The sequence below is a fragment of the Pelodiscus sinensis genome, chromosome 19 (genome assembly GCF_049634645.1).
Source record: "Pelodiscus sinensis isolate JC-2024 chromosome 19, ASM4963464v1, whole genome shotgun sequence".
In the NCBI taxonomy this organism is placed as follows: Eukaryota; Metazoa; Chordata; order Testudines; family Trionychidae; genus Pelodiscus; species Pelodiscus sinensis.
Window position 1 is genome coordinate 926,141 of NC_134729.1, and position 24,080 is coordinate 950,220.

The 24,080-nt window shown below is 46.2% G+C and overlaps 2 protein-coding genes across 10 annotated transcripts in view; both read left to right on the forward strand.

Annotated features, from left to right (window-relative positions):
- The window catches only part of LOC102445588 (homeobox protein Hox-C6), a 99,755-nt gene that overhangs the window by 63,256 nt on the left and 12,419 nt on the right, over window positions 1-24,080 (forward strand). The window lies entirely within an intron of this gene.
- On the forward strand, window positions 1,005-13,634 carry HOXC4 (homeobox C4). Its single transcript, XM_006129807.4, has 2 exons — window positions 1,005-1,756; window positions 2,246-13,634. The coding sequence occupies exons 1-2, from the start codon at window positions 1,213-1,215 to the stop codon at window positions 2,593-2,595; spliced, it is 894 nt and encodes a 297-aa protein (XP_006129869.2). The 5' UTR covers window positions 1,005-1,212; the 3' UTR covers window positions 2,596-13,634.

The following is a 24,080-nucleotide window of genomic DNA, read 5'->3' on the forward strand; positions in this document are numbered from 1 at the left end:
CTCCAAAATATTTGCCATCGGTTTCCAGGTTTTGTACCTGCACAGGGCATCTGTTTATCCTGCCATCTGGGGCGGGGAGCCTTTTAAAATATAGGTTACAGATATCTCAGTCTCCCCCCCCCCCCAACACACACACCCCCTTAAAACAGCTAGTTAAATGGGTCTTTTGAATGGAGGTTGCAAAGGAAACTAATTCTCTGCTTGGTTGTGGAGCTATGAACCATCTTTCTTTCTTTCTTTCTTTCTTTCTTTCTTTCTTTCTTTCTTTCTCTTCATGCCCATGGAACTTTGGGACGGGCAGAATTCTGAAGGGCGAACCCAAAGCCTACTCACCCTGCAAAAGCCAGTAGGAATAAAAACACACCAAGTAGTTTTGCAAAGCAAAGCAATGGGCTGTCTCTCCAAGAGCACTCCTGGCTTCTGAGTGGGAATCAAGGCGGCGTAACTATGCTCTTTAATACACAAATAGATCCTATCCGTGTTCAAGGAAATGAGGTATCGCTTGAGCAAAGGTTGAGAGCGTCCAGAGAACTCTTAAATTACTCAGCCATGATTTGCATGTTCCCTTTTAGCTCTCAGGTAACTGGTTCTCTTCCACCCCCCACCCCCACCCATTGATATATGTGTACAATATTCCTTGATGGGGGGGGGGGACCACATTTACTGACAAGGGCACTTAACCTGCCTTATGTTCTTTAGGAGTGGGGGCAGTTCTGTACTCCAGAATGTATTTAAAGTGAAAAATGCCACATATTCTGGGCATCTGTGATAGCTGATCTTCCCATTTAGGGCTTGTTCTACTACTGCGAGATCGTGGAGTGGGGGTGGAAATTCTACGGCAGATGCCTAACATCCAGCCTACGGTGTGTGTGTGTGTGTGTGTGTGTGTGTGGTGGGGGTGGGTGTAACATGAACAATATTCTCCACAGGCATCTCCCCCTTTACAAAAACCGGTAGGATTTTATTATTTTATTTTTACACATTTGTCCGGGGGGGGGGGGGGGGGGGAAGGGGGTTGGTTGGTTCTGCTCACCATCCTGATTTCTTTGCTCCCAGTTGTGAGACCACACCAACAGCAAACAACAACAATGCACACACACACACACACACACACACACGCACGCACACGCACAAATTGGATACATTTTGAAAAAGCTTTTGGTTCCTTATCCGGGGACTCGCCTGGCTGGTGTGATTGGCCGCGGGAGTCACATGGTGAAAGTAACTTTACGGGGTCGCCCGCTTGTAGGAGGGCTTTATGGAGCAGAAAAACGACAAAGCGAGAAAAATTATTTTCCACTCCAGAAATTAATGATCATGAGCTCCTATTTGATGGACTCTAACTACATCGATCCGAAATTTCCTCCATGCGAGGAATATTCGCAAAATAATTACATCCCAGACCACAGTCCGGAATATTACAGCCGGACAAGGGAGTCCAGCTTTCAGCATCACCATCAGGACTTGTACCCACCACCAAGAGCAAACTACCCAGAGCGCCAGTACAGCTGTGCCAATATACAAGCTCCAGGCAACCCAGCCGCGCACCAAAGGGGCCATGGGCAAACGCAAAGAGGCCACCACCTCCCAGAAAAGCCGCAGCAGCTCTGTGAGCAAACTGCTCTTTCCAGTTCCTCCACCTCTCCTTCCCCAGCCCCTCCAGCCTGCAACCAGCCAAACCCCGAGCATCCTAACAACACAGCTTCTAAGCAACCTATAGTCTATCCATGGATGAAAAAAATCCACGTCAGTACGGGTAGGCAACTTTTTTTTTCTCTCCTCTCCCTCTGCTCTGTCTTCCTTCCTCTTTTCACACCATGCTCTCGCTCGCTCTCACTCGCTTTTTTTTTATTTCCTTCCCTTCCATGAGAGTCTTTGGGTTAGCACAATTGAGCTGGATTTACGACTCGGAATGGGTAATTACACCCACCATAAATTTTATAGCCAACCTAGTCTGGGCAGTCTTAGCCATGTGGTTCATTCTGTTATGTATGTGTGAAACTCCGAAGGCTTTGTGAGGGGTGCATAAATAATTCAGTCTTTGGAGCCAGGGAAACCCCTTCTTATTAGAATAGAAAGTCTTAGGCTGCCAGAAGTTCTTTATAACCCATTTAGCTGATTACTTTTTCCTGAGCCACTCCAGATTTCTTGTGTGTGTGTGTGTCTCTCTCTCTCCCCCTCTCCCTCTCTGTTCTGTCTGCTTCTCTCTCTCTCTCTCTATTCATGCTCATCTTTGCTTTTCCAGTGAATCCGAATTACAATGGAGGGGAGCCCAAGCGTTCCAGGACTGCGTACACCCGGCAGCAGGTCTTGGAGTTGGAAAAGGAATTTCACTATAACAGGTACCTGACCCGGCGAAGGCGCATCGAAATCGCCCATTCCTTGTGCCTCTCGGAGCGGCAGATCAAAATCTGGTTTCAGAACAGGCGGATGAAATGGAAAAAAGACCACAGGCTGCCCAATACCAAAGTCAGATCCTCAGCTCCTTCTAATTCCTCCGCGGGAACCATTTCTGCTGCTAACGCAGTTCCCAGCGAGGACCTGTCGCCGGGTACAAACCAGGATCAACGAGCAGACGATATCACAAGGTTATAAACAATATCACTCTCCCACACACAAAAATTGACTCTGATTATTTATAGAATCTAATATATATATATATATTTTGGTTCTTTTCTTGTAGTTTTCCTGTGCGTATAAAACAAAAAACAAAAAAACAGTAAGGTCTTCCTTATGACCACAAGCTTTAGCTGCATGTTACATAGCATGAAGCCAGGTGACCGAGTACCTGCGGGTTTTTTACGCCATTTCAGGGTTTTATTTATTTTTAAGGGTGAGGCGGGGGGGGGGGGGGGGAGCAGAGAGGCCAATGTTCTGTGAGACGAATTTAAAGAATAATCAGAAAAAAAAGGAGAATGTAGTTATTTGCCCTCTGCATGACACATGCACAATGCTCCAGCGAAAATAAAATGGAGCTCTGAAATTCTTTTGTATAAATGTGAAAAAGGCTAAAAAAAATCACACCAACCAGGTGGGGCGAGTTGTTCGTTTAAAATTGGAGAAGGGGGGCAGAAAAAGGAAGGATCGTGGCATATTTTAAAAAAAGAGCAAGGTTTAAACAAAGTCAGTAGCTAGGGTTGTTTTTTTTTTTTTTTTTTTTTTTTTGTCGTGGTTCTTTGTGTTCTTGGACTGATTTTACATGATCATTGTAAACTTGCAATAAAGAGTTTTAGTGTGTATGTGAAAGTCCCAGTGTTCAATAAACCAGTGAGTGTGAATTAGTTTTACTTTAATCTCTGGTGGTTTATTTTACTGTCAACATTCCCCTTGCTCTGAAAAATCTAATAATAATCCTAGGATTGTAATCTTAATTCCATGTGCACGAGGTACTGCTTCAATTTAGTCTAAACAAATATGTAAAATTAACTCTGTACTCTAAATTTTATGACATCACAACTTGGTCACTGTGTTTCAATCTCAGATTCTCCCAGTCAAACGTGTACTGGAGGGGGGGGGAGGGGGAATTTAGTTCTGAGAAAGGAGCATTGATATATGTGGGTTAGAATATCATTCATCCGTGCTTGGTTCCCCCCTCCCTAATATAAGGGTCTTCTGATTTTTTTTCTTTCTCTATACTTCTGTTGTTGTTTTTGTTGTTGTTGCCAGATTATGTGAAGCCGTTCATTCATAAAAGGTAATAGGTTACTTTTAATCTTCTTCCAAAGGCAGGGAAAGGTTTGGCAAAAAGGCAGGATTGCTCTTGGGTTCTGAAATGCAGAGTGGTGTGGAAAGTTAAGCAAGAAATTTGTCCCCCAAATTGAATGTTTGTTTACTTTCCTGGAAGGATGAGATAACAGCAAGAGTTGTGTGTGCATCCACCGCCGGTTTCTAGGCCCCAGTCGCTCGCCACTTTGCAGAACTACTGTCCCAGTCTGAAATAACATGGGGGAGGGAGGTCAGATTCCCAGGCAGGCCTGAATAAAAACATTTATTCTTCAAGCATTTAACACTCTCCCAATGCCTTGCATTAGCCTAGTTGGCCAGGTCTCTGTAACCCTCCCCAGAAGAAAGATTATTCCATCTGAATGAAAGGGCTTAGAGGAAGGGAATCTTTCCGCCACCTTTCTTTTTATTTCATTTGTTTCTCATGGTCTGTATTTATTTATTTTCTCCCCCAAACCTGTATAGCCCTCTCTTAAGCCAGTAATGGCCTCAGAGTCTATTGTGAGAGATCCTGAAAGGGGGATATAGCTGATGTTTGTTGTTTATCATAGAACTTGTACATGTAAAGTCCACCAGCTTTTTCCACTCCTGTTTAGCCACATTCATGTAATGGGAGACAAATGTTCCCGTAGTAAACAGACACCCGGTTTATCTGTAAACATTTTCCCCTCCAAGCAGAGCTATGTATTATAAGTGTGGTGTATTTTTTTCCTCTTCCTATCATGCTTTGCCTGAAACAGACATTCACACACATTTTACCAGTAAAAACAACTATATAAAAGAAAGTGAAATAGCTCCATAATCTGTAACAAAGCATTCTCCCAGGGCTCTTTAGTTCATGGAAAAAGAGCCCCTTTATTCCCTTTACTAGGGGTTAGAGGCAGTGTCTTCAGACACCTTCCACCGTGTATATATATATATAGTGTAAAGACAGGAAAAGCTACAAAGTGCTAACCTTGCAATAATGAATGGTGCTGCTACAAAGTTGAACTGGGAACTCATAGGCAAGCTCTCTCTCGCTCTCAGTGGAAACCCACTTGTGCTAGTACTGCAGACCAAACCTAGTGGGGGGTTGGGGTGGAGTAGGTGGGAATATTACTGTTCAAAGTTTGATCTACTTTCCCCTCGCCCCTTTTTGCAAAGTGCATCATAACTTGCTGAAATATAATCAAGGGTGGGTGGGTTTTTTTGTTTGATGTGGGTTTTGGCATTGAATGCGAGGCGACTTTTGTTGTTGTTGTTGTTGTTGTTGTTGTTGTTGTGTGTTCTCTGTGTGTGTCCGATGAGGAAGCAAAACAAACATGAATCACGTTCTCTACTGTATGGCCTGCATATGAAATAATTAATACTACTGCTACTACTAATAATAATTCATAGAATGAAATAAAGTCACGTGTAGGTATATGTCTTTGCATTCCTGCACTTACTTTTCTGTTCCAGCTCTTTGAGACTAACTTAGCTTTCTCACCTCTTCTCCGCTTGATGCTGAGTATTATTTAGCATCTTACTTAGCCTTTTAGACTTGGCCATGACACAATTCCTGGCATGGAGGGAGATTATGAATGCATTATATAGCCAGGCAGCAGGGGGAAGGGAAAAAAATGATTGTCCCTCTCTACAAGCAGCCTGCCCCATAGTCTCTTTTTAGCCTCCTGACGCCTCCATGTTGATAGCCTGAACGATACTTTATTGAAGTTCGGGTAAATGGCAATACCGGGTTCACGGAAAGGACAACTTTTCTATCCCATCAGCTTTATTCTAGCCAGGCAGGGTGACCTCTCAGCCCCCCTGACCCGGGTAGGTCTCACAACGTGTACCTTCTGTGTCTCCCTACATAGATTTAGAGGCACCGTTCACTGCTCGCGTCTTTGTAGATTTTACCATAGGAATGGGGGAGAGATGGGGCAGATTCAAGGCGTGTTATCGCATTGTGTTCTCACCAAAATAACCCAGGAGAAAAGGGAGAAGGGTGAAGTTACGGCCACTTCTCTCCTCTCGCTTCCCTCGGCGTATTCCCCAGCCGGCTCCTACTCCATGGCCGCAGTAGTGTCCCACGCCAAGTGCCTTTGCACTTAAAAAAATAGGGAACTTTTTGCAAAGTGACGATTAAAACCAGGCGGTAAATGCCATCGAGCGAGACAATTTGTGTGCGTGTGTGGGGGGAGGGAGGATCATAGTTTATTCTGCTGAGGCGCGCACAATGGTCCAGAGATGTCCCATAGAGTTCAAGCCCCCCATGTCCCATCATTCCGTGGTCGAAGATGAGATGCTCCTTCCTGGGGTCCCGATTTACCTCGGCGACATATGGCCTCATGTAGGGGTTCACTCCTCCTCTCAGCCATTGTTTGATGCCTGGATATTCCCTCCACTTCCCCGGCGGGGCTATGAAAGTACCAGCATCGGCCACACATGTTTCTCGAGGATCCAATTAACAGCTCAGGTCAGTCCATTTTCACTCATTCTCTTCTTTAGTCCAGTTTGCTTTCGGTCGGCGTTTGTTGAGTTGAGTGTTGTTTTTTGGTTTGCCCCTGACAGCTGGATTTTTGGGGACTAGCATTCAGGGGAGCCGAGTTAGTCTGTACAGAATAAACTTTAAAAAACAACAAATAATCTGGTGGCACTTTAAAGACTAACAAAACATGTAGTTTTGTTAAAAAAAAGCGATAAAAAGACGGTGGAAAGCCCTTGTGTACAGGCTCTGGGAAGCGTCCCCTCTTACATGTAGTTCAAACAGCTGTGGAACTTAGTTTCCTGTACTGCCTGCTAACAACCTACCGCTCCCGAGATGTTTGGGAAGATAACTCACCGCCCCCCCCACTCCCAAACAAGGGCCTTCGGCCCTCAAACGAAGTGGTTTCAGTTTTGTGCAAACTTTTCCCGTGTACAGAGACAGATTTCCCCACTTTTGCCCGAAGGCTCGTACCCAGAGGTGGCTTAGTTTCGCTGCCAGGCTTCTCCAGTCAACAGAACAACCCATGTCTTTACAGCCTCTCGTGTCCTGCATCCATCCCTCCCAGAGTTTGAAAACGTTCGTCTGCCCTGTTAATTGTAATTAAAAGACAAACATACAGCCAGGGTTAAGTGAGTGAGTTACGGGTTGGCCACCATAACTGACAGCACCTCGAACGTGTAACTTATATTTATTGTGGTCTCCTATATCATTATCCAGAGATATACTTTTATGTACTTCCTAAGCTGTCCTTATGATTTATTTTGATGGGCAAAGTACCAAGCCAAACATTTTGGGACTTTAGTGAAATACTAGTATTTCCTTACAAACAGCCAGCCGCCGGTAGGGTAATGGTATTAGCAGTTTTCTGGCAAATGTCACCCTTTTCTGTTTGTTTGTCTCTTTGGCTATATATTGTCTCCCTGCGTGGAAAAGTATTTTCGCAACTCAGCCATATTTGAGTTAGAGAGAGGGGGAGAGAGAGAGAAAATGTGTGTGTGTGTGTGTGCGTGAGAGAGAGAGGTTTATTTCTACGCAGGGAGATATATATTGCTCTGTAAATTATTCACTTTTTCTAAATTAATTTTTCCCATTCCTAAATTAAAGTTTCCCTTGCTACTTAATCCATCAGATGCATTGTAGATTTCCCTGATCTATATAATAGACAGAAAGATAGATACTTTGCTTTATACAAGAAAGATTTTTTTTAAACCAATCTTTGTATTACAATTTTAGCTGTTTCCGGAGATCATTTTCCAGGGTATTTTGCTCTTTTCATTTTCTCCACTTTTTGTCTGTACTGAGAACTCCTGATTTCTTCTTTCCTCTTGTAAATGAGTTATTTGAGGTTCTGGGGCCAAATGTTATCCATGCTTCGGTAATATTTTGCCCTTTGTCTAGCTGTTTCTGTGGAGTAAACAAGCAACCTATAAGTCACCCAGACAAAATAACTCTAAATGCATGCAGAACGCAGTGGATATGGAAGATACGTTTGAAACTGAGTCTGGCGAGGGAGCGATGTTATTCAAAATCCTGTTTCAAACTTTCGGATGGGTTCATTCTGGTGCGTTCCCTATGACAGCTGTCACTCAATCAGTTCTCTTTGGGTCTCGTCAGCCACTCATAAATATCCGTGTTATTACGCTTTCAGCTAAACAGTTTCATTTCTCTGGGGCTCAGATGTTAAATCTCATCCAAGTCCCCCCCTCCCCCAACTCATTCCCCTCTGGATGATTATTTATGCCTCGCGCTTCCTGCTTCCCAGGAAAAGTGAAATTATGAAGGACAATACACCTCTGAAAAACATTAACCTTTACTACAAAGACAGCCAACTTCTCTGGGAAAGCAGAGCGGGCTAGAACTAAAGTCGAGTTTCAAAGAGACTGGGGAGGCATAAGAAGTCCTACACGAGCATAAAACACTGGTTGGAACACTCGCCCTAGGGTGCGTTCCGGGGATAGAAGAGTGAATTTTGCTGGGTGTCCAACACATGGCGAAGAAGAGTTTTCTCCAATGCTCTTTTTTTAAACACGGAAGTAGGTTGTTTTAACCACCCTTTCCCCACCCGCCAAGATCACGCCTCTAGAGTCCTCGCTGCCTTACGCCTAGTGAATTTCACGGACTCTGTCTCAACGCGTTTCTTTCCCATTCGCGACCTGGGAGCGTTTTGCAGCCTGGAGTGCGCATTCCCCTTGAGTCACAACCTTGCACATTACAAGTGCACACACATAGAAGGAAGAGCACGTGCATTTATGCGCGCGCGCGCACACACACACGCAGAAACACACACACACACAGTCATAGATATGGGTACTTCAGTACAGAGGCGTACACACACGTGTGCATTGTATAGCTCCATGCACATACACACAAACTCACACAGACAGAGACAACATTAAAACCCAAACAGCCTCCACGTTGGTTAATCTTGCGAAACCTACATAGTCAAAGCAACCTGCTATCTGGAGCGCCTCTGACATTACGGTTCTTTGGTTCTGACTAGATACCGTTCGGCTTACTTCTGGGGCTTGCATGCAGCAAAAGTTCTATCTGGCTTCTCTCCCTCCTTCCACCCAGTTCCCTTGAAGGGCCTATAAATATTTAAAGAAGCCCCAATAAAATGTTTACTCGCAGGTTTGCTTTGCATTAGCTAGGTCATGACCCCGAGTTTGGACAGCAGGACAAAGGAGGTTTGACTCGTGTTAGCGAATGGCATCATCCCAAATCAATTGTTTGGACCAGCAGGTTAATTTACTTGTTTGGCAACAACTCTAAAGTCTGGATGGGCAACTTTATCTAGCCCAAGTCTCTAGCCTCATCCAGGGCTGCTGAGAACCCTCTCTTATTCAGGAATCCGGATTAGGGGAATGGGAGAGAGTTTCCATTTCAGATTAGAATCCAAGGCGGGTTTTTTGGGGGGATAAATATGGGGCTAAATTGCATAGTAACAAACAATCCCTTAAAAAAACATGTTCAGGAAATTTCTTTCTATTCTCCGCCAGGCTATGGTCCTGACGAGTCAAAATCCAATTCCTCCACGCTCCCATTTATTTCCTTGCTTAAATTCCGAGGTCCTGATTTGGGGAGTGCTTTCGATAAAATAGGGGTGGGGGGGCTGAAGGGAATCAAACACCCCCCTCCCGCTAAATCAGTGGCAAGCCTTTATTAACCTCGCTGGCTCCAACTCAATCCTAGATGCAAATAATCTACCGCACGAACTCATTTGAATTTAACCGTATCTTTTTCTGATGGAGGAGAGAAATAATAGTCTGGCATGCAACTTGCACAGTTCTCCCAACTGTAGGCATGGAAAAATAAAGCCTCTGGGGTGTGTGATGATTTTAACTGTAGCGAAGGAGTTATTTTGTGAGCGCCCTGCGTGGAAGAGCCCTCTAAAGCTCTTTTCAAAAAGTGTTGGGTGAAATTCTTTGCCTCCTTCTTACCAAAGGAGCAGATGGCAACACGGAGTTTAAAGTTGTATAAACTTCACCTTAGTGCTAGAATGCCGTTCGCATGGGCCTCTGTGGGCACTGAAAGTATAAAGTTTGCTCTTGATAACAATATTTATATTTTCAGTATACAGAACTGACCCGGGGTGTATATACAGCGAGATAGCTTTGTGAAAGGCGCATGAGCCTGCAATGTGCTAAATATTTCAGGGTTAGGTTTTAAAGAGACCTGTCTTCTTCGCAGGCGTATTTAATATGGAAAAATGTTTATTACCCCCAAAATGTAGGTCATGTGAAGGGTGTGGAGGGGAGGCGACTGGAAAGCGAAACCCCACATTTGTACAAACAAAACCCTCGTGTGTCGCTTATTTCAGAATTCTCTTTCTTCTCCTGAAACTGGAGCTGTTTTCAGGGGAGAGAAACATAGGCGGAAAAGCGGGGAAATTTTGCTGTAGGAGACGTGTATGTAGCCGGACGAGCTGACTTTTTGGGGGGAAATGTTTTAATAAGTTTTTACTCTATAAAACTTGGCGGGCATAAATTGACAAAAATAGTCGCCCCGTGTTGGTCACTATAACCCAGGATGTGCGGGGGTGTAGAAACGGCTGTGTCCTTTCTTTGCTGTTACAATTCGCACCACAGATGAAGAAATACAGTATTGGGAATTGTTTATACTCCCCGGAGCAACACATCGCGACCTGTATTTTTTTAAAATCTAAACAGATCTCCTCTCTATCTGGAATCCATCCTTCTGGGTAGGAAGAAACTTTTTTTCCCTAATATGGGTAGAAAAGTCTTAGAACCAGCAGCACAAAGGTTATTGCGAAGGTCAACCGCCAACGCAAGTGTGTGCTTGTCAGAGTGTGTGTCTGTATGTCTGCAGTGTGTGTTTGTGTGTCTATGTGTGCCTCTCTCTCTCTTTTTCTCTGAATGTATCTGTGTCTTTTTGTGAGTGCCTCTGGGTGTTCAGGAGTGTTTGCGTGCCTGACTGTGTGTGTCTGGATGTTCGGCGGTGTGTAGGGGTTTGGGGGTTGTTTCTGTTTGGACGTGGGGGTGTTCGCAGAGCGCAGATCTAAGATTTGGCCTGCCCATTGTACAGAGGGAATTCCTTGAAAAGCCTTCACATGGGTGTCTGGCAAAGGCAAGCTGTAACTCCAACTGTTTTATTATGACCCTAGCAGCAGATGTTTTAAAGCTCCCCCCATCAGGTTTATCCCAGGACTTCTAGGCCTGCCATCCAGCTATTTTTATTCTTGGGGGGAGGGGCCCGGGAAGCAGGTTTGTTTGGGGCTGATTCTTTCCATTTGATCGCTACCCCCTGTCTCCAATGACTTCGTGTAAGAGCCGGACCCTAAACAACACTGCGGATGGCGCATGGCTTCTCTTCCCCTGCGCCCCAGCTTTGCAAATGGAGAGCACCCGTGATCCGACCCAGACCGTCACTACCGGGGGACAGGAACATTTGGGGGGGAGGGAGAGAGGGAAGGGGGTAGGGCTTAAAGTCACATTGGGGCAAGCAGCTCTGGCGGACAGGCGTTTGAAGTACCCCCCTCCTCTCTTGGGTTGCCCTCCCTACCCCCCTTCTCCCTTGAGTTGGCAGAGCGGGATGGACCCACCCTCGTCCAAAGACCCCATGTGGCCTAGAGGATCTGAGGCGCTTGGCTTTGGGGTGAATAGGGGAAGGGGTGGGTGTGTTATGCTCCTCGCCTGGCAAGCCGGGGCTGGTAGCCATGGCAGAGCCGTCTCCAGTGGGGTCCTTTTAAAGTTTGAGCCTATGCCAGGCGTGTTCGGAGAGCAAGGCTGGGAGGCAGCTGAGGCTCATTAGGTTAAATTGTAAAACAAGAAGCGGTCCTGTAATACCTACGCCCTAGGGAAATAGTTCGAAATAGTCGAAACGATAACGCAACTTATTTCGAAATAATAACCCCGAAATGACTATTTGGAAATAATTTCCCTGTGTAGATAAGTCCGACCCCTTTGCAAGTCAGGCAGTCAGAGGAGTCTCCCCTTGCAAATAAGTAGGAAGTATTATGCGTGTGTTTCTCTGTATAGCGATTGACCTGTGGCAATATGAGAGGCAAGCTTAAAAATACATCTGTGCTATTCAGATGCTGGTAAAATGCACGTATTTCAAAATAACTTATTTCAGAATAATAATCACCCAAAATAGTTCCGAAATAGTGCTATGCCTCTTCACAAGCCGGGGTTATTATTTCTGAATAGAAAGTTATTATTCGAAATCACGTATTATTTCTAAATAATTTCCCAGTGTAGACTGGGAATTGTTTTAGGGTTTTTTTTTTCCCAGCTGATGTTTCTGTTTAACTTATTGGAGGGTCTATACTAACTCACACACTGTTGTGTGTGCGTGTGTGGGAGAGGGATTATAGAATCCAATGCAATCCCATTGTTTCTCATCACAAGGTGCGAAAAATACTCTTGCTTGGGAAGATCTAAACAACGCCAGCCAAATAACCACACTGTCTCTTGCGGGTAACGGAGGGACTCTGCGGTTTAGTTGTTCTCCGCTCCTCTTTCCTTCTGATAACGCAGAACAAATTTCATAACCACTTGCAAGGGGGCTTGACAATGCAAGAGTCAAACTTTTGCAAGCTGACACCCCCAGCAGCAAACGTGCGGCTCTGCTCCCCGCTTGCAAGTTCTCCAAGTTTTCGCGAACTGTACCCACTTTTTTTGGGGGGGGAAAAGGAGGAGGCTACGGAAAAGCCAGGCTGTCAGAAACAAAGCCCCCAATTAATGGAGACAAGTCGCTCGTGGCTTCCGTGAGCATGACAATTCGAATCCGTAGCATCTAACCACGACACCCGAAGTATATAGTCAGTGGGGCTGCTACCAGTCCACAGTATTTATCTGGATCTTCTTGGGTGCCTTTTTTTCACCTGGGTGCTGGCAAAGAATCCGACACCCCCAAGTAATGGAACCAGATGAGGTTTCTGTTCAGCTTCTGGGGTGGGAGCATTCTAATAACTAACGTATAAGATTCAACATCTAAGTGGGTTTCTTTTATTTAGAAAATAACCCCAAGCAATGAGGCCAATATTTGTTCAAGAGATAGCAGGACTTTGCTCTTAAAAAAGTGAACTGAAGTGAGGGGCAGCCAAAGGAAACGCGAGCCTCGAGAAATCTACCAGGGGATCTTTTGACAGCTAAAATCGTCGGCGAGCGGGCGAAAGGCCAGCTAGATGGGCGAAAATTCACACACAAAAGAACAGAAGAGACAATTGTTTTCCTATTAAAAGCCGCTGGATGCTCCGAAAGGAGTGGGGGGAGGCTGCATTCATTTCTATGATTCAGTACTGTTTAAATAATAATGTGGTCTTGGCAAAAAATGGGTCCCATCGCCAATTTTCTCTTCTCAGCCAGATAGCGCGCAATGATGCTATCTCTGTATCTACAGTTCAATGGCTTGAATACTTAATTTAGTCTATTTTTTCGGAACACTCCGTATACCCATAAATCTGCCGCTCTTTCTCTCTCACAATGGCAGCAAATAAAGAGCACATTGACTTCCCAAGCAGCCAGGGTCCAACTAACTCACAAAGATAATCTGTAACACGGCTCTGGAAGGGAAGGGAAGGGAAGGGAAGAGATGGGATGAGATGGGATAGGTTGCTGCAGCCTAATCACCCCGACACTTATAAACAAATGGCGAATCTTCGGAAATTAAGTTTGCTTTAATAACCTTCCATAAACAGACTTCTGTCTTGGTGGCTGCAGAAATGATCCCGCTTGGGCAGTTCGCTCCATACATCACGCGGGCGGACCGGGGAGAGGTTTCCCTGCGCTCTGTTGTTCTACTAGGCCCTGCGTCTGGGCCGAAAGTCTGGCTTTACTCGGGCGAGGAAAAAGCTGGAAGTCAAGGTGACTCCTCTTGGAAGGAATGGGAAGCAGGAGGCGCCCCTATGGAACGAAGGAAGGGAGGGAGGGAGACAAGCAGAGAGGGAGAGAGGGAGGAAGGAAAGGAGGGAGAGAGACAAGAAGGAAGGAAGGGAGGAAGGAAAGGAGGAAGGAAAGGAGGGAGAGAGAGAGGAAGGAAGGGAGGGAGGGAGACAGGAAGGAAGGGAGGGAGGGAGGGAGGAATTAGGAGATGTATTTCTCATTCAGAAACTAGGAATTCCTGGTCTAATGTGACTGCTTATGAATAAAAAGTCACAGGTTGCTGAATTTAACCCCTTTAACACTAGACAAGATCTCACTCACTTGAGCACCAAAAGAGCAAGGTCACTTTTCCACGCCCTGCTCCCTAGGAATTGGACCCCAGGACCTAGGTGCTGCAGTGTGCCAGACAAAGGCATGGCTCTTGCAAAGGCCTAGACTTGCATACCCATCAGAGGTTTGGCTTTAGCTGGCATGTTTGTGTGTGTGGATGGGGAGGACTCTCACAAGTTTGCCTTGTACACAGCTGAGAGGTGGAAAGAGCCCCCTAAGGTGGGGCCCCTAAAACAGAGGCTGCTCTGCTTAGGGCCAGTGCTGACCTATGAAATAGGGGTTTGAAGTTTATCCCTCCCAGATGTGCCCTAGCCCCCAGGTGGAAGGCAGGCCAGTGCCCGGTCACACTGGGGAGGTTGCCCCTTCACTGGAGAAGCACTTCCCACCCCACTTTCTTTGTCATCTCAAGTTTCAACCAGGCCTCCCTCCACCCCATCCTTGGGCGGGGCCGGCGGGATTGGTCCCGTGGGAGGAGAGGGGAGCTGTTTACACCAGGGCCTGAAATGCTGCGGGAAGCTCTTCACAGTGCTGGGCGTTGCCTGTCTGACTGCGTCCTGCAAGGGCACCCGGAGGTCGTGCATGGTGGGAGCAAGCCCCCTGCTCCCACACAAGCCCATTTCCACAGGTGTTAGCACTTTAGCATGGGGTGGGGTGGGGAGAGCTGTTGCTGCAGTACCAGAGCCTGAATGCAGCCAGGGGGCAGGGCGGTGGGGCAGTAAATGTTGCCCTCCAGCCTTCAGGGAGGTTGTTAGGGGTGGGGGTTTAGGCTCTGGAATATCACATCGAAAGAGCTGTGAGTATTTTCTTCTTCCGTACACCGCCTGCCTACGTGCGTCCTTTTTGTGGCCTGTAGAACCCTCTATTATGAATGTGGACAAGGCCAAAGGTCTCGTGTGGGTGCTTGCGTGCGGCATGGGGGGTGTGGGTGTTTGAGTGTGTTTGTGGTTTAGCATATGTTTTGTGTATAGGGTATCTATTGTGCATCCATGTGCATCTATTTTATATGGTATGTCGGTGTCTCTGTGGGTTCTTGCACAGCTTATGGATGTATGGTTGTGCGTCTATGTGTGTTTCCATTTGGTGTATACAAGAGTGTGCATGTGTGCTGGATAGGCCTCTGGGATTATGTGTGTATATTTATTTGTGGTCTCTGAGTATAGGTGTTGGTGTCTGCAAAAGTGCTGTGTGCCCGTCTGTATTTGAGTTCAGTCTGTACATACATATGTTTGTGTATACATGAGTGTGAGAGTATACGAACATGTGCAAGTGTGTGTGGCTGAGTGTGTATATTTGTATGTGCATGGCGTACAGGTATGTGTCTGGTGAGTGATGTGTTTATAGTGTGAGTGTCAGGGTATGTGCGTATGGTGTGCAGTTGTGCTTGTGTGATGACAAGAGCTCAGAGGTGTGGATGTGTGTGGTGAGTAAATAATTTGTGTGGGAAGCAAGAACATAATTTTATTTCCATTGCGAAGTTCCCATCTAACCATAAATATCCCTGAAGGGCCATTCCCCTCATGCTTCTTTCCTGTTGGATTAGGGGAACAGGGCCCTGAAAGGATGGACAGGCACACTAGGCAGATGGGGTGTGTCAGTTCTCAGTGCATGGGAGAGAAATAATTAACCCAAACTCAAATGCGATTGAACTATGCCGTAAAACTATGCAACCCTCCAGTCTTCTAAGGAGCAACACCTTTGATCTCTGGACCCTTTCACTGAAATTTACCATTAACCTCTTTGTTGCACTTTCTTCATAGATGTGAAAATTTCGGGGTGAAACACATTAATGTGAGTGTTTTGCCACTGACTTCAGTGGAGCCAGGATGCTCCCTTCCCTTAGACTGGTAGAATAGAATTGGATTTAGTTTACAGGAAACTGAAAAACAACAACCCAGAATTGAAAAAAAATTCCCAGAATATTTTTATGGACTCCCCCTGTCCTCGAGAAATTATTAAATCACAAGGGAAGTTGAAGCAAAATGCAGGACAATGTAGCACTTTAAAGACTAACAAGATGGTTTATTAGATGATGAGCTTTCGTGGGCCAGACCCACTTCCTCAGATCAAATAGTGTTTGTGGTGTTGTTGTTGTAGCAGTTTTGACCCCAAGGTATGAGAAGGACAAACTGAGGGGAGAAATTTTACTGGACAAATTTTTATTGGGGAAAGAGGCACGCTTTCGAGTTCCACAGAGATCATCTTCAGGCTCAGTGGAGCTGAGGGTTCTTCTACCAATGCAAGTAAGGCCAATAAGGGTATGTCTACACTATGGGACAAGATCAAATTAAGATACACAACTTCAGTTCTGTGAATTGTGCAGCTGAAGTCAAAGGACCTTAACTCGGCTTTTGGTGCTGTCCACGCTCCAGGAAGTCGAAGGGAGAACACTCTGCCTTCGACTTCCCTTCCTCCTTATGGAAGAAGGTCTGCCGGCATTGACCAAAGTGCCCCTCGTTGTTTGAATTAGCTGTCTTCACTAGTTCCACTAATTCAAACCTTGGGAGATCAACAGCAGCAGCTTTGATTGTTCTCTAGTGTAGACGTACCAGGATACCAGGGGTATCCTGAAACAGCAACTCAGCGTCTACACAAGATGTCCTTTATTTTGAAATAACAGGCATGCTATTTTGCCATCCCAGTAAACCTCATTGCACGAGGGATAACGATGGCTTGAACTAGTGCGTTATTTCAAAATTTGGTGCTGTGTAGTGTGGCAAATTTCAAAATGAGCTATTTCAAAATAGCGCAAATTGTGTATCTTATTTTGAGTTGGGGTGCTGTGTAGACGCACCCTAAAAGACATTACCCCCCTGACCTTGTCTCCCTCCAGTCTACACAGTAGGGCATACCTCAAAATAATCAATTTGCGCAGCGTATTTCAAAATTTGGCGCTGCCTACACAGAAGTGATTTTGAAATAAATTGCTATTCCGCTGACTTCCTTAATCCTCATTCAACGAGGTTTACAGGAAGTCGGAGTAAGAAGCCCGTTATTTCAAACTTATTTAAAAATAACGGGCTTCTTGTGTAGACAGTGCCTAATGTTATTTCAGAACAACGGACATTATGACAAAATAACTATGCTGTGTAGATATACCCTGGTTATCTGGAAATAGTAACTCCCCAAGTAACTATTTCAAAATAACTCCCCAGTGTAGACAGGCCTGTACTGTTCTTTGTTTCAGCCAGGCAACACCATTTGACTAGGGCCGGCCCGAGCCATTCATGCGCCCGGGCCCCAGAAGGGTGGTGCCGCCCCCAGGTGTGTGACTCATGCCTGGCCCCACCCCCGGGCGCCCAGCACATACGTGGCGCCACCCCAGGCATGTGGCGCATGTGCGGTGCCACCCCCACCTGGCCCGGTAGCCCCGCGCGGCGCCCCCTACAGTGGGGCACCACAGGCGGTAGCCCGGTTGGCACGTTCCTTGGGCCAGCTCTGCATTTGACCCCGTAAGTCAGTGCATGCTAAGAAAAATAGCCAGGAATCTAAAGGATGGACGGAAACCCTACAATACCTGGGAAGCAGAACACGTCACAGAATTTCCTCCTCATCCTCCAGGCACCTGCAGACTGTCTATGGAGAATGACTGAAGGGTTGTTAGATACTGGATATACTAGGAGGCAGCGGTGTAGCGAGGGGGGTGGGAGAGGCAGTTGCCCCCCGGTGCCATGCTAAGGGGGTGCCAATTTAGTCCCCCTCTGCTCTCCCTGTCATCCCTCTGCGTGCCTGTTCCTCCTCCACCCGCTGCCCCCATCTGAAGCCCCCTCCCCGCCTCTCTGCCCCCAGCCCAACCATCCTCCATCTCTGCTGGAAGGTTAGTGCATGCGGGGGCCCAGCCCCAAATTGGAGGGGGTGGGGGAAGACATGGGACAAGCTCCCCCACTCCTCCCAGGGTCGGGCTCAGTTGTGCGCCAGGTTCAGGCTCCCATTGAGTGGCGGCAATGGAGGGGTGTGTGTGCAAATGTTGCCTTTGCCCCCATAATACCCTCGCTATGCCTCTGCTAGGAGATCCCAAATGCCTGCACTTAAAAGTTACGCCTCCTAAGTCCCTGCACTATGGGTACATCTACACTGCAACACTATTTCAAAGTAACTTAGTCCATGTCTACACAGGAGGCAGTTATTTTGAAATAGTGTTAAAATACTGTCAAGCTAGAGGATTTCTTACTCTGACTCCTGTAGCCCTCCTTGCATGAGGAGTAAGGGAAGTCGGAAGAAGAGTGCTCTGTTTCAAAATAAGTCCTGTGTAGATGCTCCCAATTTCAAAATCAGCTATTTTGAAATAAGCTACGCAATGGGGCTACATCAACACTACGAGTTTTCTCCACAAAAAATATGTTAATGAGGGGCTCATTTGCATGAGTCACAATCTCATTTGCATATTTTCTGCCGATCTGTTTTTGTGCTAGGGTTTTTGCGCAAAAACAACCCATGTGGAAATTTTCTTTTTGCGCAAACCCCATTTTCCCACAAGATCCTTATACCCCAAAAAAGGTTTACCAATCTTGCAGGAAAAGGGGGTTTTGCACAAAAAGAAAACGTCCACACTGCTTGTTTTTGCACAAAAACTGTAGCGAAAAAAATGCATCGGCAGAAAATATGCAAATGAGATCGCAACGTATGCAAATGAGTCCCTCATTAGCATATTTTTGGCCAAGAAAACTCGTAGTGTAGGCGTAACCTTGATGTAGCTCAATCTGGGTACGCCTAGACTCCACTCTAAAATAGATACACAATTTGCGGTACACACATTGCGTATCTTATTTCGATTTCATTTTGAAATAGGCTATTTCAAAATTTGTCACATCTACATGGTGCCAAATTTCAAAATAAAATTCGAGACAACCCTTTGGGACAACTCTTATTCCTCATGGAACGAGGTTTACAGGGATGCCAAAATAGCACGTCCGTTATGTTGAAAATTATTTCAAAATAGCGGACGCGTTCCTTGGACGCAGGGGAGCTATTGCGGGTTACCTCTGGTGTCCTGAAATAGACTTGCAGTCTAGACGTACCCTCAGTGTAGCTTATTTAGAGTTAAGCCCTGCTGTGTCGACTCAGCCTGAGTGCAGGGACCCAGGCGTGGATGTCTTTAAGAGCTAAAGCCAAGGACGTGGTAAGCTTAGATCAGCGGTCACCAACCAGTCGATCGGGATCTCCCAGTAGATCTTGGAGCCTCTGACAGGCAATATTGACAGGTTTGGCCAGGAAGCTATGGCGTTGCCCCTCCCCCCATTGTCATGCTTCTCTGGCCCTCTGCCTTGGAGCTGCCCGTCCCCAGGAGCCTCCTGCTTGCTGTGCAGGGTGTGGGAGGGAGAAGAGGGGGGACTGATGTCAGGGTGTCCCTCCCCCACTCCTGTACCCCATCTCCACACAGAGAGAAGGGGATGGAGGGAGCTTGGCATGCAAATCTGTCACACTCACACACTGTAGAATAGCAATAGAGATGCAGCCACGTTAGTCTGGTCTTGCTGAAACAAAAGACAGGACGAGGCAGCACTTTAAAGACTAACAGGATGGTTTATTAGGTGATGAGCTTTCGTGGGCCAGACCCACTTCCTCAGAAGGACACTGTGTGTGTCTCCGTGATTCTAGCACATACGCACTGTCCTTCCCTCGCCTCTCCCTACCCAGCACACACGTGGGGGGTTGTTACTACTTGTACTGCTGGCAGAGTGGGGGTTTGACTGGTCTGTGCATTTCATCACTTTCATTTCTCTCTTACGTTTAAATTTAATTCTTTGAGTAGTGAGTTCGAAAATGCAGAACCTGGTGTGGCTGGAGTCATTATCCCTGTGATCATTGCTGCTCCCATTGATCAGTAACTGGGAACCGTGGCCAGTAGAAGCTGGGGGCTCAGTGCCTGTAGATGAGGGGCAGCACATGGCATCATGGGTTACAGAGGATACCAAACTGCTCAAGATAGTTAAGACCAAAGCAGATTATGAGGAGCTTCAAAAAGATCTCACCCAACTAAGGGGTTGGGCAACAAAATGGAAAATGAAATTTAATGTTGATAAATGTAAAGTAAGGCACATTGGAAAAAATAATCCGAACTATACATACAATATGATGGGGACTAATTTGGCTACAGCTACTCAAGAGAGAGAGAGTCATTGTGGCTAGTTCTCTGAAAACATCCACTCGGTGTGCAGCAGCAGTGAAAAAAGCAAATAGAATGTTAGGAATCATGGAAAAAGGGAGAGCGAATAAGACAGAAAATATCTTATTGCCTCTATATAAAACCATGGTACGCCCACATCTTGAATACTATGTACAGATGTGGTCACCTCATCTCAAAAAAGATATATTAGCCCTGGAAAAGGTTGAGAAAAGGGCAACAAAAATGATTAGGGGTTTGGAATGGGTCCCATATGAAGAGAGATTAAAAAGACTTGGACTTTTCATCTTAGAAAAGAGGAGACTAAGGGAGGGGATATAACAGAGGTCTATAAAATCACAACTAGTGTGGAAAAAGGGAATAAGGAAAAGTTATTCCCACAATATAAGAAATAGGGCTCACTAACTGAAATGAATAGGCAGCAGGTTTAAAACAAACAAAAGGAAGTTTTTCTTCACTCAGCGCACAGTCAACCTGTGGAACTCCTTGCCAGAGGATGTGGTGAAGGGCTAGAACTTTAACAGGGTTCAAAAAAGAGCTGGATAGATTCATGGAGGTTAGGCCCATCACTGGCTGTTAGCCAGGATGGGTAGGAATGGTGTCTGTAGCTTCTGTTTCTCTGGAAGTGGGAGACAGGGGAGGGATCATGTTAGGATTACGTGTTGTGTTCCCTCCTTCTGGTGCATTTAGTATTGGCCACTGTCAGCAGACAGGATACTGGGCTAGATGGGCCTTTGGTCTGACCCAGTACGGCCGTTCTTATGTTCTTATGGAGCCATTGCTTTACATACCAGTTGCTTTCAGCAGTGGTGCAGGGCCAGGGCAGGAGTTACCCTGCCTTAACCCCACTGTTCCACCACCCAGAAGCCATCTTAGTTAAACGGTGCCCAGCCAGAGCCGGCTTCCTGAACCCCTGTACCAGCCCGGAACCTCCTCCTGCACACAACTTTCTGCCCCAGACGTGAGTCCTTCCCAGAGCTTGCACCTTGAATCCCCTCCTGGACCCCAGTCCCGCACCCTGGGCTAAGCCCAGAGCCCCTCCACACTCCAAACCCCTTGAGCCTGCACCCCAACCCCCGCCTGGTGAAGGTGAGTGAGGATGGAGGAGGAAGAGGGACGGAGTGAGCAGGGTGAGCCCTTGGAGAAGAAGCGGGAAGGAAGCGGGGTAAAGCTATTTGGGTTTGAGGTAGATATGACATTGCACTTACATTGAAAGAGTGATCTGGTGCTTACAAAGGTCGGACACCCCTGGCTTAGAGGATACAATTTAGTTTGTAAAATAAGAGCTTCCTCCAATACCACTTCCTTTTCATGACCCCTGGGCTGGGTGGGACTTTAAAAACTGCCCCCCCCACCCCCGCCTTTATCTTCAACTTCTTCACGGTGCAGACCTAATGAATTTGCTTTGCCACACATAAAATCCGAATCCATGTTTTTCCTTCAATTTTGCATTCCTAATATCCTGGGGAGAGCGACGGCCTCGCATTAGCAAACCCACAGGCTGTTATTAGCAAACAGCAGACATGACCCTGGCACCGTGCAACCGGGGGCATTGGGGGTTTTCACACGACAGAGGATCGGAAACTGTTAGGCTGTGTGCACTCCTAGGGGTACATCGACACAGCACCATTATTTCAAAAGAAGGAGCGTTATTTCGAAATAACCGAGTCCAGGTCTACCCAGCCGGTGGTTATTTCAAAATGATGTCGAAATACTGTCAAGCTGGAGGACTTCTTACTCCAACTCCTGGAAGCCTCATTGTATGCGGAGGAAGGGGAGTCAGAGGAAGAGTGCTCAATTTCGAAATAAGGGCTGCGTAGACAGCACCAAAACTCGAAGTAAGCTGTTTCAAAATGAGCTACGCAACGGACAGTAGCTCCATTTGCACAGCTTATTTCGAGCTCAGCCCTGCTGTGTAGACGCACTAGATTTGAAACCCTGTTGTATAGCGGATGTATTGGCACACATTGGTATTGGGTTATTTCTCCCATAGGGACCATAGCAGAGGGGGCTTCAGTGCCCGTCGATTAAAAGTAACTTCAGTGGAGCAGAATAGGATGAGCCTTAGAAATTGGTCCCTGGTATCTCCCTGCCTCGGTGGGGTCTGATCAATACAGTGTGTCCAATGAGGTTGGTTGGTTTCCCACATCTGTTTCCACAGATGCCTCAGACCTGCCCTGGATGTTCTAATGACTTGATCCTTGTGTGGGGCTGTGTGGGAGGGGAAGAGCGCCTGGGTTATTTACCTCTCCAAAGGTGATGGAGGAAAAGGCCAGGGAATCACCTTTGGGATTCTCCTTGTGTGTGGAATTCCAATGTGCGGAGTGTGCGTTTCCCTTTCTTTTCTTTATTTCTTCTGTGCCAAAGCTGGTTACGGGAGGTATCCTCGCCTTCTTGCTGCTTGGCTCCCACGCAGATCCTGCTCTGAAGGCATGTGCCACTTCACATCACAAGGTGGCTCCCCGATTTAACACCAGAACCAGTTTTCGGGGGAATACTTAGGGCACAGCTAGTGTGTTGGGGTATGTGTGTGTGTGGGGGGAGGAGACTAGCTTCCTTTTTATTTATCATCCCTTCGTAAATTACATGCATAAAAACACCCAACTCCACTGCCTACCATAAATACACGGTTTGGATATTACCCTAAAACCAACTCCCACAGGCTCCTAAATTCCTGGGGCAAGGGGTTAAAAAGAAAGTAATGCATCCAAAGGACATAAACTATGCACAAACTGTGATCTTCCTAGATTGCGTCTACCCAGCAGCGTTATACTGAAATAACAATGTGAGTGTCTACACAGGAATTCTGTTATTTGGAAATAACATAGAAATAAGGGATGGTTTATTCCAACTTCTATAAACCTCATTCTAGGAGGAATAGCTCCTCTTCCAAAATAGCTATTTCGAAATAGCTGCAGTGTGGACGCTCCATTGCTGTTCTTTCGCAATAGCTCCTCATCAGGGCCATTCTTTTCTAGGCTATGTCTAGACTGCAATGCATTTCTGGGATACTGGAGGTATCCTGGAAAAGCAATTCTGCGTCCAAGGAATGCATCCACTTTTATGAAAAAATTTTTGGAACAGCAGACGCGCTTTTTCGCCATCCCTGTAAACCTTGTTCTCCAAGGAAGAAGGGATGTGTCGAAAGAGCAGGTTTTTCTGAAATGTGGTGCCGTGTAGATGCGCCAAATTTTGGAAAAGCCTCTTTTGACAGAAAAGCGGGAAAAGATATGCAAATTGCGGATATAGCCCAAGTAATTTCTTCCCAGTGCCTCTTGGGGTTCTAAATGGAGAGAGCGTGTCCACATTATGGGAGCCTGCCTCTGATTCATTTAGAAGCTTCTCTGTAGTATGGATGCTCCATTTAGAAATAAACTAGTTTGGAATATATCTTCAGGAATAGCTTATTCTGAAAGAAGCGTGCCAAATAGACATACCCTTATGAGAATCCGTGACACTGTGTTTACTGTGACAACAGGCCCATGAACAAATGCAACACAACTACGGTGTACTGGAGTTTTGTAAAATGGTCTTTAATGAACATAAACACCTCAGGGGGAGGGGGACAGGTCTCCATCATCTCCGAAGCTTTGCTCAAGGACAGGGGCTGGGAGGAAGAAGGATTATGTAGCAGCACAAACACTTCAGGGTCTCCCCTCCCCCAATAAAAGACTCGCCCCTGAGGTCTGAATTAGCAGGTTATTCAATATAATGTTTTTTTACTGTCAGAGCTCCCAGTCCTCATCCCAATACATCCTTGCCAAGGCCAGGCCCATGCCACACCCTTTGGTGTGGAAATCGAGGTGACACTAGCTAAGCTGAAGCAAAATGCAGGACAATGTAGCACTTTAAAGACTAACAAGATGGTTTATTAGATGATGAGCTTTCGTGGGCCAGACCCACTTCCTCAGATCAAATAGTGGAAGAAAATAGTCACAACCATATATACCCCCCCCCCCCTGCATCCTCCTCCTGTTCTGAAATGTGATTTGTCCTTTTCATATGTGTTCATTTTTTTTAATTGTATCCTTTGGTATATATGATTGTGACTATTTTCTTCCACTATTTGAGCTGAGGAAGTGGGTCTGGCCCATGAAAGCTCATCATC

What these genes read in the sequence shown, in the direction of transcription:
- HOXC4 (XM_006129807.4), top strand. Translation starts at nt 1,213, where the DNA reads ATGGTGAAAGTAACTTTACGGGGTCGCCCGCTTGTAGGAGGGCTTTAT. An exon ending in AAAAATCCACGTCAGTACGG is followed by an intron (nt 1,757 to 2,245) that starts GTAGGCAACTTT and finishes TTGCTTTTCCAG; the next exon opens with TGAATCCGAATTACAATGGA.